Raw genomic sequence first — 20,341 nt, 5'->3', positions numbered from 1 at the left:
AGGTGAAGAAATTCCTTGGCATTTGTTCCTTTATTGCTAGGTATTAATAGAAGGTCATCATTAAAACTAGGACAGTTTTTTTTCTAGCTACCTACCTGCTCAGATAATAAATTAGAGTGCTAGCTATCAGGGACCGAAGTGCAAGTCATTGCTCTTTCTTCAATGGCACGTTCTGGGTTTTCGGGACATAGGCAGAGAGGTAAGATCAAAATGTCTTGGCAACTAAGGGGTTAAGTAGCCTCCCCAAACATAAAAGTCACCCTCCACCCATGAGCCCCAGGATCAATGTGACAGCTCTGATCACCGGAAGAGTAAAGTAAATAAGAGTATATTTACAGCCTTGTTGACTGAAAGAAATCTGTCATAACTGATGAGAACGACACTTTTGACAGAAACAATTGTTGTTTTGAAGTCAAATATTATCCACAGTTTGCAAAGAAACTTTCCAAGCATCCCTTTCCCAGTCAACTTGTACGGTATATACATGGAGATAGAGACGGCTTCTGGTAAAAAGATGCAAATTTTTTTGTTAGAGCTTTTTTCGTGGTTTTTGCATTAAATAAATGTGGACTTTTTTGAGGTTTAGAGAAATTTGAAAACATTTTTTTTTTAGGGATTTGTGAAAAAAAAATATAAATTCAAACATTAGCAAACAGCCCCCAAAATGTAACCTCAAATATTATCAATCCAGATCATTAAATGTACTCTATTTACATAGGAAACAAACTGAAAAAACGTACCTACTAAAAAAATCACAGATGGACAGATTTAGGAGAAAGAAGTTACTGTGAGTTGAGTCTCCTGTCCACAATGAAAGCCAGTATCACATCACTATTATATATATGTATGTGATTGGTTTTACTAAGGGGAGGGACTATATGTGCTAGTATTTAAGGAACTAAATAAGAGAGACTAGTTGGATTCTGCCTATGACTAAGTGCTGGGTAAGCATGAAACGCGTTAGGCGTTAGAGGGATTACTATACATGTTTTTTAACTACTGATGTGAATAAAATATTTTTTTATTGAATAGCATGTTTTGGAGAAATTATTGAGATTGTGGTTTTGCCTCTTTTTGGTCACTAGAGGTCTCCAACATGCTTACGAATAGTATTTACTACTTCTGCTCCCAATTCGATTTAAATAAATCACATCACTATTACCTAAAACTATGCATAGGACCAGTGAAGACTGAAGCACAGTTAGCAAGATACTTATTCCCTCTGACTGCTTTTTTATCACAGCATATTCATTAGCTGCAGATGCATTACCTCCTATCGGTTCATATAATCTGAGAGTTTTCATGGTTACAGTATATATGCATTACATAAAACAAAACTTTTTTTTAGCTGATAGTTAAGCATTTTGTGAAACCTTTAGCATTTGTAATTAGGTCTATAATCTCTGAGGAAGCTCAATGCAAACTTGATATTTGCTGCTCACTTGTAAAGTTGTAATAAATAGACAGCCCTATTAGAACAATACAAAGGAGACTGAAGCTGGCTCTGTGTTTGCTACTCTGTCTCACAGGAACCCATCTTCATTTTTTTTACCTCCATGGATAAGTACAAAGTAGGCTCAATAACCCAAAGATAATAATTAAAAATGTAACTGCACTGGTTTTGCCTCTGCAAGTGGCTTACATTTATTTCCCCAAGGTCTATGGCAAAGGAGTTTTACAGATTTAACATTTATCAAGTATATTTAGTATTATAGCAAAATACATATTTATTGTTTAAAATTTCTAAATGTACTTAAAGGGGAAGGAAACCTAGTCGGCGCAAACCCGCCACCCCCCCTCCCGTTTGTTGCCCACCCTCCCCCTGGCCTACCCGTCCCGCTGGGCAAATGCCCCTAACTTGCTACTTACCCTTCTGCGCAGGTCCAGTCCAGGGAGTTCACAGACGACATCTTCTTCCACGCGATCTTCTTCCTGCTTTGAACGGCGCGCGACTTTTGGCGCATGCGCAGTAGATCCGTACCAGCGAAATGATCCTACTGCGCATGCGCCAAAACGCCGTTCACAGCAGGAAGAAGATCGCGTGGAAGAAGATGTCGTCTGTGAACTCCCTGGACTGGACCTGCGCAGAAGGGTAAGTAACAAGTTAGGGGCATTTGCCCAGCGGGACGGGTAGGCCAGGGGGGGAGGGAGGGTGGGCAACACACGGGAGGGGGGGAGGGGTTTTGTGCCAACTAGGTTTCCTTCCCCTTTAAAGTTGTCTGTCGGGGGCAGTGGTGTAACTACAGAGGAAGCAGACACTGCAGTCACAGGGGGGCCCAGGGAACCGGGGGGCCCAGACTGTGGGGTCTGCTTACTCTATAGTTAATAGTTAATTTTAAAAAAAAACTCCTCCCCAGCTCTCTTACCGGTGGAGTGGAATGGGGACACAAGTCAGGTGGGGGTTAGTCTTAGCCTCTGTTGTAATGCGCTCCTCATTTCCAATCTTTACCTTCCGGATTGCTGTTTTACAACATTCATTATAGTGTTTCTATAAGTTAAATGCAGCTTCTGTCCCCACATTAAAGGGATCTACAGTGGAAATCTATAATCTTTCCTAGGCTTTGGGGAATGATTATAATACTATCTGTAATTGTAATGCATTTTTTGTTTACCGGTTTTGATGCTTGATGCCGGTTTTGATTACCTTGCCTGTCAATGTATTCTCCCGCATTCAGCTAAATTCACTTGTACAGAAAACCTTCATGACCAGCGGCTTCTGCTCTTTTCTGCCTGACCTGCCCACCTACCAATAAAAAAACAGTAGGCGGTTATTAGCCCAATCCTTTAATCACGGGTATGGGATCTATTATACAGAAAACAGTTATTCACAAAGCTCTGAAATACAAAAATGCTAATTTTGAAAAGCTTTATTTTTTCTTAGTATTTAAATGTTTTTATTTATTGGCCAGATTAAGGCCGTAGAGCTAGGGCGGATTTTGTAAATATCTTTATTGGTAAATAGGCCCAGCCTACAATAATACAATAAGCAGTAATGTTTTAATCTTAAAAAAAACTTGGCATGATGGGTATAGTATTAAGTAACGTTTAACTAGTAGCCAAATGGATAAGGTGCTAGGCCACTCATGGTCTAAACAGGGGATACAACTTACTGGCCATTTTCAGGTGACTGCATTTAGTTTTCTGTTCTATTGTTTAGTGTTCTTTATTGTATTTTACAAATTCTGCATCATTGTAAACCAGAAGGCTAGCCATGCAGAAAAACTGACTTTAAAATCTATTTGCCAATGCAGTGTAAATGCTTGCTTTACCATTTCGATGAACTGACCACTAGGAGGCAGTGTGAGATACGCTGTAAAAATACATTTTATGCTCTGTATTGGTCAGAAACAACAAGGTTGGGTCTGAAAAGTGCATAAAGCAGAAACATTATGAAAGTGCTGCTGAGAAGCTTCACTTCCTTATTCCTCTTATTTCCAAATACAGCACTAAACATTTATTAAGACCAGTTATTTTTTCATATCAGTTTACTTTCCTTTAAAGGGATACTGTCATGGAAAAACATGTTTTTTACAAAATGTATCAGTTAATAGTGCTACTACAGCAGAATCCTGAATTGAAATCCGTTTTTCAAAACAAGAAATGGATTTTTTTATATCTAATTTTAAAATTTGCTATGGGGCTAGACATTTTGACATTTCCCAGCTGCCCTCAGGTCATGTGACTTGTGCTCTGATAAACTTCAGTCACACTTTACTGCTGCACTGCAAGTTGGAGTGATATCATTACCCCTCCCTCCTACAAGCTGCTGTAATGTAAATAGAGCCTTGTCTGCTAAACCTGTCAATTGAACAATAGGCAGGTATCAAGATAAGCTCCCACTGACACCACTTCAGAAGGACTGAAATAAGATAGTCCTGTGATCACTGCCCCCACTTACGTTTAAAAAAATAAATATATATATATATATATATATATATATATATATATATATATATATATATATATATATAGACAAATACAAGATTCCTCTGCACTCAACCCATTATCAATAGTTGGCCAGCTTAAATATATTGCAATATATGGACAAACAATCCCTGTTTTGTTTAAAGGGTAAGGCATTTTTCAGTAGCAGTATGCACAAAATGTCTCTGTCTTAAATATATTGATAATGGGTTGAGTGCAGAGGAATCTTGTATTTGTCTATATGTATTTTGTGGTCACACCCTCATTGCACCCCGCCTAATGTTTTTAAAAACTAGTGGTGAGCACAACTTTCCCTTGTTTGTTTTATATATATATATATATATATATATATATATATATATATATATATATATATATATATATATATATATATATATATAATATCAAAACAGGGGGGTTGTGGGAGCACTCTAAAGGCTTTAAAGTATATATATAAGTATAATAAATGCTATTGCATATGTACCCAAAACAGGGGTTATTTTGTTACAAAGTTATGATCATAAAATTGATAAGCCACCATACCACGTCAAGGTAAACCCCGAATGGCGGTCCCTAACTTGTTTTATATTTTATGTGCATTTTAGCATTACCTGTAATCAATGTCCGTTGAACGCTGTTTTTTCACTGAAGGCTAAATCCTCCCCAGCCAGCAATCAGGCTTTTAAAGGAGAGATATTCCCAAAACAAACGCCCAATTTTAAAAGCATAGGATCACCACTAGTTTAAAGGGGGGGTATGGGGTGCTACAACCACTGAAGCTATGCCACAGCTCCTGGCTAAATATACAATATCAAAACAGGGGGGTTGTGGGAGCACTCTAAAGGCTTTAAAGTATATATATAAGTATAATAAATGCTATTGCATATGTACCCAAAACAGGGGTTATTTTGTTACAAAGTTATGATCATAAAATTGATAAGCCACCATACCACGTCAAGGTAAACCCCGAATGGCGGTCCCTAACTTGTTTTATATTTTATGTGCATTTTAGCATTACCTGTAATCAATGTCCCGGCTGGGGAGGATTTAGCCCTTAGTGAAAAAACAGCGTTCAATGGACATTGATTACAGGTAATGCTAAAATGCACATAAAATATAAAACAAGTTAGGGACCGCCATTCGGGGTTTACCTTGACGTGGTATGGTGGCTTATCAATTTTATGATCATAACTTTGTAACAAAATAACCCCTGTTTTGGGTACATATGCAATAGCATTTATTATACTTATATATATATATACTTTAAAGCTCCCACAACCCCCCTGTTTTGATATTATATATATATATATATATATATATATATATATATATATATATATATATATATATATATATATATATATATATATATATATATATATATATAAACACACATACACACACAATTCATTTTGGACACTGGAAAAAAATATTTTATATAGATAGTTTATTATATTTGTTTACACAAAAATGAATGGCAGAAACACTTGAGTACACTCCCAGGACTGATGACAGGGAATAGAAAAAAGCAGTGGCGTAACTTTGGATGCCAGGGCCCCCCTGCAAAAAACAATTTCAGGGCCCCCTCTGCACAAAATAGTGGGAGAATTTCATGTATAATATCCCCAGAACTAATGGATGGCTACGGGAACAAGCTATGTGGGTACTACAGGTGCCGAGGTGAGGGATTAATAGCAAGCTACTGGCATGATGATTTTTGTGTTTTGTGAGGCGGGGTCATTTGAGACATTGCATTTAATCCCATTAATTAAAAATTACACTATAGTGCTAATGTTGCGTTACTGTAATATAGGGATATTAGAAGTCACTGAGGGGTTGTTCTGTAACCATATACTGTAAAGGCACAAGGCTGCAGGCTGAGTTATACAGGGAACTCTGAGTATCACTCATGTATTATAAGGGATAATGTACCCCCTACTGTAAATGATAAGGATATTAGAAGTCACTGAGGGGTTCTGTGACCATATAAAGGCACAAGGCTGCAGGCTGAGTTATACAGGGAACTCTGAGTATCACTCATGTATTATAAGGGATAATGTACCCCCTACTGTAAATTATACGGATATTAGAAGTCACTGAGGGGCTGTTCTGTAACCATATAAAGGCACAAGGCTGCAGGCTGAGTTATACAGGGAACTCTGAGTATCACTCATGTATTATAAGGGATAATGTACCCCCTACTGTAAATGATAAGGATATTAGAAGTCACTGAGGGGTTCCGTGGCCATATAAAGGCACAAGGCTGCAGGCTGAGTTATACAGGGAACTCTGAGTATCACTCATGTATTATAAGGGATAATGTACCCCCTACTGTAAATTATACGGATATTAGAAGTCACTGAGGGGCTGTTCTGTAACCATATAAAGGCACAAGGCTGCAGGCTGAGTTATACAGGGAACTCTGAGTATCACTCATGTATTATAAGGGATAATGTACCCCCTACTGTAAATAATAAGGATATTAGAAATCACTGAAGAATCCCATTGTTTTATGACTGAGCACCAGAAGTGACCCATCCTCATTCTGAAAATCTCAAGTGCACTTGTTTTACCACATCAATTATGGTGGGCTCAAATTCCCACATGGCCCCAATTACAGAGCAGCATCGGAAATTGATGTATATGAGCCCTATAGTCTGCTGTTTACACCTTTATATGGGATGATGTGCAAACAAATGATCTGCTTCCCTCTGACCTAAAACTAAGAATCCTGTAGGTTAGAACAAAGCTTCAATAAAGGGGAAATTACCATTATGATGAATGATTTTATGCATACTGTTGTATGTTTTGCTTTCTGTCAACAATTCCCATTTGATAATAAAGTCATTAGAAATTTGAGGCCCTGGTTCTTTAGCAAGTTAAGTATACATTTAAGCACTCACGCACAATTAAAATTTTAGCATGTTCATGACAGTTGGTAGAATCGAGATTTCCGACTCCTGGATATGGAACTGCTGCTCACGTGAATGCTCATATCAATAATCCTCCTGGGACACTCACGCAGGAGACAGCAGCACGGAGGAGAGGAGTGGGAGGGGCAGAGCCACGATGGAAGAAAGGACGGCGGAGCGGTCCTAGAGACCGCTGGATTCACCGAAACAGCTTCTGCTGGTTGTGCATACTACTGAGGATTTTATCCTTTTTTCCAGTGGCGTAACTACAGAGGAAGCAGGCCCCCTGTACCCCCACGCGACTGCGGGGCCTGCTTCCTCTGTAGTTACGCCACTGGAAAAAAGGATAAAATAAGGAGGACATACTTGAAAACCAGGAAAATTTAAGAGGAAGTCTAGGAAGGGTTAAAATAGCTCATGAAAAGGAGGCAGTAAGTAGTTAATGAAAAAAGATGTATTGCAGGCAGGAAAGGACAAGGTCTGTGTGAGGTGGATAGCAGAGGGAACTCACAGCTCCTTTACCTTATCTAGTAACCAGTAAAACTAACTAGGAAGGCAGCAAGGAGAGAAAGTTCCCCCCTCCAAAGGAAAGCAGAGATCAAACTTACAGAACGGCAGGAGCTTTGATAGTGTCTGTGGGAGGAGGGGCTGCTAGTGCAGCTGTAGAGCAGAACGTAGGAAAGTGAAAGTAATTGCTTCCCTGCAAACCATGTGACCTCTCTCCTCCAAACATCACACGCATGGGCAGAGAGGGGAGGGGGAGTGTACAGCTAGATTCTCATGTCGTCGTGCGACCTGGCTTTTCATTAGAGTGGCTGCCTCCAAGCACACAGGTAATGCTGTGCCTGCTGTTAGAGCAGCACAGGATGAATGTGTAATGAGCACAAATGGAAGCCCCCATGACAAAATACAAACTAAAATAACTTATACATGGATTTGTGGATTAACATTTTATTTGCCAGGCAATGTTTATGGATGTGTTTTTTATAAAAATGCAAAAAAATTTTTTTAAAATGACAACAGATTCCCTTTAAGGTGATATTTTCAAAGGTTTAAAGGAGTTTATTTTTGTTTAAGAAAACTGTTTTTTGCCAAACATTATTATTCCCTAAACTTGGAAACATGGTAGGTAGGTTTGCCACCCCGCTAGTCATTCACCAATTTTGCTAATAAATCACCATCTGAGACTGCTATTATATGTGTAATTCCCTTTGTTCTACCACTTACCTGCCTGCAATGCACTCTTTATGCACAGCCCTGATCTGGCAGCTACTGTATCCCTGGCATAACAGGCCTGGCCTAGACCCTCCTTATCCCCAGCATGCAGAATCACAATTCTTCTGGCTTTTCACTTTTGCTAGACCAATGAAACACTGGCCAGGTGGCAACCCTAATTCAGATTCCTATACCAATAATAATCCAAACTAAGACATATACAGAAGGGCAGATTTATTATGCTGTGTAAAAAATGGTGTTCAAATTCTCCACACATCACAGCGTAAAAAGCACCATCATTTCAAGTTTGGTGCTGAATATTGGTGACCATGTGCCTTTGGTGTAACTGTAAGAAGCCTCTTGAAAATGTAATGGGAAAATATGGCGTTCATCCATCAGCTTTTTATGCAGTTTTTCTCAGAGCAACTTCCACAGGAATTTTCCACATTCGGCGTATAATGGCATCAAATGTGGCATTCAGAAAACATGCACCTTAATAAATTCACAGCTTTCTACAGAATTTTTTTGGAGATATTCGTTTTTTACAGCATACTAAATAGGCCCCACAAAGTTTTAGCAGGAACATTCACATTATAACAGCCCCTGGCCCAGACAGAAAAAAGAAATCGTTAAGTGAAAAATAAGGGAATTAAGTCTTTGGTCAGCATACTCCTTTTAAATCCCATCAATTATCTGTTGGAACATACAGTACTCTATCCAACCTGACCTGACTAATATATTCTGTTACTGCCACTTATTTGCTGTTGTGTCTAAAGTTAGACTTCATGAGTTACATCCCATAATGCTTAGGGTTACAAGTTAACAGCCCAGACAGGCCCAATTGTCCACCATGTTGAAGGCCACTCCTAAAGAATAGAAAGTTTTGAATTTGAGAGAAAGCGGGCCTATTTAGGAAGACTACCCTACTACCTGATGTTTGAGGTGAAACAGTGGCTAAGGTGATTCCACACAAATGGACAGATAAAGGAGAAATAATTTACTGTGATTTCTGACTCTCCTGTCCACAATGAAAGTCAATCACTGTTACCTAAAACTATAAACACTATACTTAAAGACAACAGCACAATTAGCAAGATACTTATTCCCTCTGACTACATTTTTATAACAACATATTCAGCATATTAGGAAATTTTTGAAGTCAAAAAGTTCAAAATCCGAAGTAATTTTTTGGATACTTCGACCATCCAATAGGATACTACGACTGCGACTTTGAATTCGATTCGAAGTAAAATCTTTCGAATATTCGACCATTCGATAATCGAAGTACTGTCTCTTTAAAAAAACTTCAATTTCAATACTTCGCCAAATTTAAACCTGCCGAAGTGCTATTTTAAAGTTTTTGGAAGTCGAAGTAAAATCATTTGATCGATCGCTGAAATCCTTCGAATCTTTCGCTTCGAACAATTTAATCGTTCGATCGAACTATTTTACTTTGACCGCAGGATACCCAAATTAGATGAAAAAAACTTCGACTTTGATATTCGAAGTCGAAGTATTTCAATTCGATGGTCGAATTTCGAAGTATTTTTAACTTCGAAATTCGACCCTTGATAAATCTGCCCCTAAATAAAACAAAACATTTTGTTAGGTGATGTTTAAGAGTTATGGTAACTTTGTGTAGCATTTGTAATAAGGCTTTTAATCTCTGAGGACTGCAAACTTGATTTTTGTCACTCAGTTGTAATATATAGGCAGTCTTTAAAACATTGTAAAGGAGGCTGGAGATGGCCTCTTTTTTGTTGTGTGTCTGTGCTATTATGTCTCACAAGAAAACATCTTAGAGTCAAAACCCCAAAGGCAATAATTAAAAATTTAACTGCACCGGTTCCCCTCTGCAAGTGATTTACACTAATTTGGTTTCCCAAAAGGCATTGGCAGAATGGTTTTACTGTTTACAATGAAGTATAATGAAAAATATTTTTTGTCAAGTATATATATATATATATATATATATATATATATATATATATATATATATTCATTCATATGAAAAAGTTATTTACTATGGTAAGAAAGCTTTCAAATAAAATAAAAAAAACATGGGTTCATGCCAGTGTGGTTTTACATGTAAAAGATCTTGTCAGACAAATGTTACTGCCTTCTATGAGGAGGGGAGCAGAAACCTAGACTTTGGGTTGGCAATGGATGTCATCTACTTAGATTTTGCTAAAGCATTTAATACAGTACCACACAGAAATTTGCTTGTTAAATTATCATCATCATTTATTTATATAGCGCTGTCAAGATATGCAGTGCTTTAATTAACTAATATACTTGACTGGAACATATTAGAACCAAATTACAGACACATTATTAAAAGTGGTTATAAATGGTATATTTTCTTGTTGACCCTGAGCTTCTCATTGTAAGTACTATAAAATATTGCGAAGAACAATGTAACTTGTGTAGGGATGTGTAAAATAGCCACCCCTAGTATTTTGTGCAGGCAGTCCCTCAATGTTATGGACACCTATTTGGGTCCTAAAATACAGTTGGGAGGGGTACTGTTTACTCTTTCTGCTCTAAGCTATGCACCCTGCTACTTTTCACAGTGACCAGCAGATGGCACTGTGCTAGGATATAAAAGGCTCTGAAGCCATGCTTTCAGTCCATTTTGTGTTAGCTCTGACCTGAACAGGCAGGCAGAGCTCTGTGGAACCTAGACAGGTCAGGTCTAGTAAGAATAGGCTACTAACCATTATAGGTCACTCTAGGAGTGACAGACAGACAGGTTATTTAGCTGAGCAGCTCTAGGCTCCGATGAGGAGAGTCAGAGGGATTAAGATCCCGGGTACTAATAGCCCAGAAGTAGGGACTAAGTGTATAGGAACAGGGTAGATAGATTCCACTCAGGTTCCACTTAGGGAAAAGGCTGAAAGCTGGGTGTACCTTTATTGCTGCTGAGCTTGTCCTCTTGCCTGTGGGGACTAATACTGTCCATATGGTGCTGTGAGTATTGCCTATTCAATGTGATGCTAAATCCTGTCATGCTCTATTGTATACTCCACTGAGGATTGTGTATGTTCAATAAACCCGTTCATGTTTAAGTTATAAGAACCACTGGCGCCCAATTATTATACCCTGAATCCAGTTACAGTTGCACTACACCCTGCCTCCACACCGTTGCGAGGGCTCACTCCCTAAGATTACAGGTCTCATCCGGTGCACATTTATTGGGAGTGGAGCTCAATAGTGGTGTAAATAACACACAATTTACTATAGCGCTACACTTGTAAGTACTGTCTCTGTTTTTTTTGTAGCGCTACCTGTACACTAAATGGTGTGTTTGGGGCCTCTTTGATTTAAATGCTCTCTGGTTTTTTTATGGATAACAGGCTCGGTAATTAGTGGTCATTTTAACTGACCCACAAATAATTAGCCGAGCATATACACATGCCAGTCCCTTTAATGGCCTCGAGGTTAAAGGGATACTGTCAAACATGTTTTTTTTTCAAATAAAAATAGTGCTGCTCCAGCAGAATTCTGCATTGAAATTCATTTTTCAAAAGAGCAAACAGATTTTGTTATATTCAATTTTGAAATCTGACATGGGGCTAGACATATTGTCAATTTCCCAGCTGCCCCCAGTCATGTGACTTGTGCTCTGATAAACTTCAATCACTCTTTACTGCTGTACTGCAAGTTGGAGTGATATCACCCCCCCTTTCCCCCCCAGCAGCATAACAACAGAACAATGGGAAGGTAATGAGATAGCAGCTTCCTAACACAAGATAACAGCTTCCTGGTAGATCTAAGAATAGCACTCAATAGTAAAAGCCAAGTTCCACTGAGACTGATTTAGTTACATTAAGTAGGAGAAATAGCCTGCCAGAAAGTAGTTCCATCCTCAAGTGCAGGCACAAGTCACATGACTTGGGCAGCTGGGAAACTGACAACATGTCTAGCCCCATATCAGATTTCAAAATTGAATATAAAAAAATATGTTTGCCCTTTTGAGAAATGGATTTCAGTGCAGAATTCTGCTGGAGCAGCACTATTAACTGATGTGTTTTGAAAAAAACATGTTTTCCCATGATAGTATCATGTAAATGAATCACATGCAGAATGTGTTTTTTTACCTTAAAAAGGTGCAGTCCCCATCCCTATTTTTAATAATATAAAGGAAAATATAACCTACCTACACATAATAGATGGCTTAATTACAGCTTTAGTCACAGAAAGATATCTGTCATAGCTGATTAGAACAACATTAAATGATGAAGCTGTGGAAACATTATATTCAACAGTTATACAGAATGTCATCCCAACCATCTACTTTCCAGTCAAGAAATATGGTACATACAAGGGTGACGTGAATGCACCTAGAGTAATAGAGAATCACAGATATTAGCAGATCTACTATAATAAATGTTGTAAAACCGTAATCTGGAAGGTAAAGATAGGAAATGAGGAGTGCATTGGGGCAGAGGCTAAGACTAAACCCAAAAAGTTTTTTTTAAGTATAATAATAGTAAAAAGATGCTGGTTGAGAGTGTTGCTCCTTTAAATGATGGTACCAGTATGGTGAGTGTTAGAATGGGTACTTTCCAAAATCATATGTTTTCTGGGGTTGGTTTATTCTTATGGGCTCTTATGATACATAGGGGGAAACATAATAAAATTTGCAAAGAAAACAAATGTGCGAATAAAAATATTTATAGTAATATTACTATATTCTTCATTAGGCTTTTATTGCATTGCGAATCTTAATTGTGCATTGTGAACCTTTAACACCTGCTTGAAGGCAGCGTAAACTTTTTTTTATCAGAGCACAAGTCACATAACCGGGGGTACCTGGGAAACTGACAATATATCTAGCTCCATATAAGATTTTAAAATGTAATATTAAAAAATGTTTGGGAGCAATGCAATGTCTCCTTGTACGACACACAGCTTGGATGGGTAGACCATGAAGTATGACAATCCAGCCTCCCGTCGTCTCTTAACCCCCTGGTATGAGGCCCTTTGCCTTTGCACAGTTGGAATAAAGAGACCTTGGCACCATTATAAGTCAGCTGCCCTTTCTGCATTGCCGCTAACGACGCTGAGTCACAGTCCCTGTAGTTGAAAACCGCATAATAAAGGGCAGCTCCAGGGGGCAGAGGACTGGTAGGAATATGGTAGGCTCTTTCTATATCGATTAAAGCATAGAATATTGTTTCACCCAAGGTTTGCTTTAGCAGTAATATCACGCAGGAGTGGAGTGGAGTACTCTTGAGTTGATACTCAGGCCTCTTCTTCTGTTGTTCGCTCCCACAAATCTTGCAGATCCTGCCGCAGCAGCAATATGTCGATCCTAATAGACTCAAGTCTTGTGCTGTTGTGCGAGCTATTAACCGATGCAAGAAGGTCTCTGTTGAATGGTTCAGTCGGGGAGGAAACTTGTCCTGTGAGGATGGACCAACGACGCAGGCCTTGAAGGGGCGCTTGTCTCGTGTTCTAGTTCCAGTTGAGAGATATGGAGGAATCTGGCCTGTTTTTGTCCTGTGAATATTTCCCCATTTCTGTCTGATGGTTTTTGTTGAATATAGAGGAATTCCCACTGCTGTGGCAATTTTTGAAGCAAACATTCCAGTTTACTAAAAAATGTGTTTAATTTAATTGAAAAAAATCTTTAAAATTCACAATTTAAAATGTTGATAAATAGGCCCTTTAGTTTGTGTTGACTTGTCAATTATGACATTTACAGAGCTCCCTATCTGTCATTGCACTAGGAGGAGGAGGAGAACTAAATACAATACTTCCCAAAAAGGTTTAAGCATCAGTGTTATAAAGGTCCCCTTCCAAAATTAGAACGGCTATGATAGCTGAAAACATACAACCACATACTGTAAATGTTAGAGCTGACCACATCCAATGTCAAATCCATTTAATAGTTGCAAGTATACAGATGAACTATTGAATTGTATACAGGACAAAAGGACAATACATGATAATGAAATAGATTTTTCTCCTCTAGGGTGCAGTGCCATGGGGTTTACAAGCTAGTTGAATGAGAAAGCAAGCAGTGTCAGAACATAGATATTTGTTGCATATCAGGGCAGTATTTATATATAGTATTTTTTAACCAGCACTCCAATCTTACAATTCTCTCAACAAACCAGTGCATGTGTCCCGTGGTCCATTAACCAACTGGTTATACACAGCACTGTTGAGGGGTCAAAATTCTTTTAAAAAGCCTTTATTGAACACATGGCTTTTGATCTGTGACAATTACAATGTTTCAGACCTGCTCCCAGCCTGTATTTATATATAGCCATCCGTGGGCCTGTGCCTAGGACAGCAGTTTTAAAGTGGCAGCTCTCAGGTGCCTCTATGTGAATGCAAAATGATCTCCCCAGCTGTTGCCAGACCTTGCTGTCTAAATTCGCCAGCAGAGCTGGGACAGGGTCAGATTTTATCCTTGGGCGCCCCAAGGCTGCAGGATCCTAGTGCCTGTGCGAGTGCACATATGTCCTAGAGCACTGGGGATTACACATACAAGAGTACGTGTCCCCAGTGCTTCTTAGAATGTGGCTAGGAGGCATGCTGCTGCTAAAATCTTGCTGTCCTAGGCCCGGGCCTTCGGGGGCAATGCCACAAATCCAGGCCTGGCTGGGGATGAGCGGTGCCTAGGTCATGCACGGACGAAGTGACATTGTGTGCATGAATATGACTTCACTTATGCATGCGTAGTTGCCTGCTGGGTGTATCCTTCGTTCCAGTGCCTACATAGTTTTGTGTCATTAGTAAGCACGGATACATAGCTTCCACTGACTCCCTAATCCATGGCACCTCAAGAACCCTAGAAACCTACTCCAAGTAGTACTGGGGCATCTTCAGAGGCACAGATCTTCACTGCTAAAGGGTTGTGATTACCTTTGGCTGGTACAGAAGCCCAAAACATGATATACAACACTTATGCCCTACTTTTTTAGTTAAGTTTTAGTTCTCTTTTAACAGCTATTTTACTGAAAATGTATGCTGTAAGATAACCTTGCACTCCTTCAAATGAATTACATAAACTATAAAATTACTATAAATGAATATACAATATTTCTATGTTATTTTTAAAAATATTTTACATACATTTTTCTTTTCAATAAATATTCATTCAATCACAATGGTCCAGGTCAATATAGATTTGCTTTTATTGTGGCGTTTCATTTTTCCTAATTTATTTGAATTATTAGCCCATATTTTCAGTGCTGATATACCTAATTAAAGAATTATGGTAATAATAAAACCCTTGCTAACTCTAACAATTCGATTTGGCTGCATAAACCGTAACTGATCATTATAACAGCTCTTTTGAAGCTGGAAAATGTAAAATATATAGAGTTTCATCCTGGAATTTATATTTTGAGGAATTTCTTGCTTTTTTCTGCAACCAGAATAAAAGCTTTTCTAAAACTTTTATGGCACAAAGGATAAAGGATAGGATTAATTGCTGAATTCATATATAGCATCCATATAGTTATGTCATACCAGTAGGGATCAACACAATAACCACTGCAAGCAGCACGGATACTGGCAAGAAATGTGTAGGGAGCCCAGCAAATGACAAACACACCAACTAAGATTGAAAGAGATTTAGCAATTTTTTCTTCCCGGGAAAGATCAACCTGAGAAATCTTTCTATGTTGCAGGGTAGCACCATTTTGGATAAATGAGGATGGATTCCTATTGGGAAAGCAATGTCTGAGAGACAGTGCAAGTCTTTTCTCTGTTCCATGGTTCCTGGCTGCATGTAGTTCAGAAAACAGAGCATTATTTGTTGCAATAATGTTTAGATTTCCATTATTTTCCTTTCCTTTGGAATTCTGAAAAAATGATTTCTGCCTTTTCTTTTTGCCTTGTTTCTTTATAGTGCAATAAATGCTCAAATTAAAGAATAAAATACTGATCAAGGGAAGAGCAAAATCTACACATGATGTTCCAAAATTAATATACCAAATTCCACTAAATCCAGCAACACATGTGCTGACAGGATCACTGCTGTCAATATTGTCATTTTCCCAGGAAAGAATGGCAGGGCCATATAGAAGAAATGAGAAAATCCACACAGATGCCATGCCCACGAAAGTATGACTGTGTTTATTTTGCAGCGAACGATAGAAAACCTAGGAATTTATTTTAATATGATCAGCTTTTTCCATGATTACAGGGTAGAGCACCGAGCCCAAGTCTTTTTAGAAAATCTCCCTCCCCCCTACAGCCCACCTTTCTACTGTGGGTGCCAGTCTGCAGCCCTCATTCATAGGCACCGGTGCAGGCACTGGTTTTAGTTCAATGGGAGAGTTGAACACAGAGTGAGACAGGCAGGAGCCTGATACCCTAATGCTGTGGTCTTCAGCTATTTTTTTATTTCAAATTTCCACCATTGTGGATGTTTGCAAACATTGGATTAGACGTTCTTTTACAAGATGACTATTTTCTTGTTTGTTGTTTACCAAATATCAATATCATATGATTTCTGTTTCACTGGTGTGTACATAAAGACATTGTTTTGTGAGTTTGTTACAGCTATAATTTCTGTTATCTTTGATGTAGCTAGCTTTACAGTTCTTAAACTAAAATAACATTTGATAAGTGCAAAGGTTATGCATAAAAAATACATTGAATGGTAGTGTGTTGGGGGCAACCTTCACTAAGAGGGGCATTTTAGCGAAACAAGCCTTGAGCATGCAATGCAGTTTTGGGCTCCATTACTTAAGAAGGATGAAACTGATTAAAAAAAACATGGAATTTGAGGATAGACTGTTAAGGTTAGGGTTGTTTTCTCTGGAGAAAATCTCTTGTGAGTAGACATGATTAATCTGTACAAGTACAATAAAGGACATTATGTGGGGATCTTTTTTCCCATAGAAAAGTGCAACACTATGGGCTGCTGCTAGATGTGTAATAGCATTGAATTGGATATCTCCAACACTTTCTATACCACAATATGTATCCCGACTGAATTACATGGAGGTAATGTTATATTTGACCTCACTTATTGAGGATAAGAGAGAAGTTCATATGGAACGTTGGCAGCCATGGTCTGAATTTAAACAATCTCCTTCGTTCCCCTTATTACTCGCCTAATTTGAATTACCCGTACATATCCCGTATGGCATAACTCACGTTTCACCTTTATTGATTCTTGGATAATGAGGACATACGTATATATTTATAAAAAAAAATTTTTTTGTTGTTTTGTTAATGTTTATTGCTTTCTTTGCCTTGATACAGTTTGTCTCTCTTTCTCTCTTTTACTACATTTCGCTTCAGATGACTATCTATACACATTACCATGCAAATGTCGCTTGTGTGTCACTATACTCTGTAAAAGAACATTGTGCTGCATTTTATGTATAATTGTATCTGATATCTTGCTATGTATCCTTTTTTTGGAAAATAAAAAAAAGAGAGAAGTTAGAAAAGTGCAACACACCAGAGGCCACCCATTAAGACTAGAGGAACATAACTTTTTATTAAAGCAGTGTAAGTTATTCTTCACAGTGAGGGCAGGTTGTGGAATGCACTGCCAGAAGATGTTTTGATGGCAGATTCTATTAATTAAGTGGTTTAGATGATTCCTTAAAGAAGGATAATAACCAAGGCTATTGTGATCTTAAGATCTACAGCCACTATAGATGTAGGTTTATAGTTATACAGTATATGTAATTGTATAGATAGGTTTGTATTTCAACTTCGGACACAGCACAGTAATGAGGGCTTATTTCAACTGACCCACACATCATTAGCTGAACCTAAAACTCATGCCAGGCCCATTTATGTCTTTGAGGTCATCTACACTAAAGCAAAAGAATCATGTAAATGAACTACATTAAAAATATATTTTTTGTGTTAAATACATGCAGCAAATATACCCAAAATGTACTTACAGCTTTGGTCACAGAAAGATATCTGTCGTAGCTGATAAGCACAACATTAAATGATGATGCAGTGCAAACAGTATAATCTACAGTTACCCAGAGTCTACATAGAAATCTTCCAAACGTCCATTTCCCGGTCAAGAAATATGGAACATAAATAGGGGACGTAAATGCACCTAAGCAATGAGAGAATTAATGCTATCAGTAGATCTACTAAACAAGTCATTTTACATTTGTAAACTTCCCATAGTGATTAATTTTAAACTCTTGAAAGTTTTGTTTCTATGACTGTTTGCTCTATATGTGTTTAAAACAAATACTTCTCCAAAGCCCCAATGCACTAGGGAACTTTAACAGACATATACTATTCCTGAATTATATTATGCACCAGCTTTAGAAGGGTGTATCTCTTGTTGAGAAATGCAAAGTAGAGTAAAGTAGAACATGGAATTAAAAGGGGGTGATTGCAAAGCTCATAAGAATAACAATGAAATAATTTATAAAAACAGCAAGTGCAGAAATTGAGAAAAGTTGACATAAGATAGTATCAGGGAAGACAGCAAAAAAGAGGAAAGGGGAGGGTAAAGCATGATGGAGGGCATACAAGTAAATGAAAGGAAAGAAAACAATAATAAGAAGAAATAGGGAAAACAAGAAAAGGGGATATGGAATACAGAGATGCCAATAAGGCTGCCAAATGAGGAAAGGGATAACCGAGGGAAAGAAGCGAGAGGATAGCAAAAGAGAGAAATTTAGGAGAGTATGGTTATGGGCCTGTGCCCTGGGTAACTTGCATACTCAACAACACCCTTGACATTTACAGTTTAACAAATGTTACCAGATTGTTACTGACATGAGAATTAAAGGAATTGAGCAGTAAAAAATAAAAACTGGGTAAATGGACAGGCTGTGTAAAATAAAAAATGTTTCTAATATAGTTAGTTAGCCAAAAATGTGCTGGAGTGAATGGATGTCTAATAAAATAGCCAGAATACTACTTCCTGCTTTTCAGCTCTCTTGGTTTCCACTGACTGGTTACCCTGGCTACCAGGCAGTAACCAATTAGTGACTTGAGGGGGGCCACATGGGTCATATCTGTTGCTTTTGAATCTGAGCTGAATGCTGAGGATCAATTGCAAACTCACTGAACAGTTATGTCCCATGTGGCCCCCCTTCAAGAGCCGAAAAGCAGGAATTTGGATTTTGTTCTGTTATGTTACACATCCACTCACTCCAGCCTTTATAGATTACATTACTAACTATATTAGAAACATTTTTATTTTGCACTATTTATTTTTACACTGAACTGAGTGCTGATAGAAATATGATTCAAAAATGCAATGGAAATCATTTATATAGAGAAGATTGTATATAATTACATGTATCCATTGATGTCATAATAATAATTTTGTTTTAAGATAAACATTGCTTTCTTGGTTAGATGTTAGTGGTCACTATTCCCACAAACAGAAGTGCCAGAGTGTTAAGGTGCATAAGAGTGTGTGGCTCATTCTGGCAGCATTTCTGTATGGGGGAATAACTGTGCACCTCACATTACGCCTGTCTTTTGCACTTTGCCCAGAGAGTCTTAAATAACCTGTCATATATCTTCAGAATGTAATATTGCCATGACCTTCAAAGATCTTTAGATGTTTAAATGAAATGTAAAATAAAAATTAGGGAACCTAAAATATAAAGAGACGTACTGTAGGTAAGATTGTCACAGACAAAGAAGTTCCTTCCAAACATTCCCAGCACACAATTAGCAAACCAACCTTTTCTTTAACAGATTAAGGAATAATATGAAACACTTACCTATTAAAAAATCACAAACGGCCAAATTCAAGAGCACAAAGTCACTTTTATTTCTGAGTCGCTTGTCTACTATAAAAGCCACTATGACAAAAGTGTTGCCTAGAACTGTGAGTGAAATCAGACAAAATACCAGTACAGTTATCAAGATAGCAATACTCTCAGAAAACTGCATTTCCAACCCTGCCTTCTCCCCAATCAGAGAGATATTCCCAGAAGTTGTGTTATTAGAGTTCATAGCTTCTCTTATACTGATAAATCCTTAGGTAGAAATGCAGAATATTAACATCAGTGGGATGCTCAAGGAATATCTCTCATATGAATCCAGTTCAGTCAGCATGTTCTAAGCTGATAATAATTGGGTGGAATTGTGCTTATTTGGTGAACAAGACATTACACTAGCATTATATACTGTATACGTATAATAACCCCCAAGGTATAGTTAAGATTAATTTTATAAAATAGGCAAATGAGAATCTCATGGGTGTTGTCCCTGATGAAAACAAGTCACAACATATTTTTCTGAACTTAGAGTTGAAGAAACAATACATTGTTCCTTTCTTTGTATAGTACATAGAACTCCCCAAATATAAAACA

General features: G+C 37.9%; 1 protein-coding gene across 1 annotated transcript; it reads right to left on the bottom strand.

Moving 5' to 3' along the window:
• Nucleotides 1-15,406: 15,406 nt before the first annotated feature.
• On the bottom strand, nucleotides 15,407-19,982 carry LOC121395115 (histamine H3 receptor-like). The gene is made up of 3 exons (XM_041567697.1): nucleotides 19,748-19,982; nucleotides 17,942-18,108; nucleotides 15,407-16,174 (listed from the first exon to the last, which is right to left on the bottom strand). Exons 1-3 carry the CDS (start codon nucleotides 19,980-19,982, stop codon nucleotides 15,407-15,409), a joined length of 1,170 nt encoding a protein of 389 aa, XP_041423631.1.
• Between the last annotated feature and the right edge of the window lie 359 nt (nucleotides 19,983-20,341).

The sequence above is a fragment of the Xenopus laevis genome, chromosome 6S, assembly GCF_017654675.1.
Source record: "Xenopus laevis strain J_2021 chromosome 6S, Xenopus_laevis_v10.1, whole genome shotgun sequence".
In the NCBI taxonomy this organism is placed as follows: Eukaryota; Metazoa; Chordata; class Amphibia; order Anura; family Pipidae; genus Xenopus; species Xenopus laevis.
This window is presented reverse-complemented; position numbering and strand designations above follow the sequence as displayed.

Coding starts and splice junctions, on each gene's coding strand:
- LOC121395115 (XM_041567697.1), bottom strand. CDS start 19,982: ATGAACTCTAATAACACAACTTCTGGGAATATCTCTCTGATTGGGGAG. Junction 18,109..19,747: donor CGTTTGTGATTTTTTAATAG/GTAAGTGTTTCA, acceptor CTCATTGCTTAG/GTGCATTTACGTCCCCTATT. Junction 16,175..17,941: donor ATCTTTCTGTGACCAAAGCT/GTAAGTACATTT, acceptor ATAAATTCCTAG/GTTTTCTATCGTTCGCTGCA.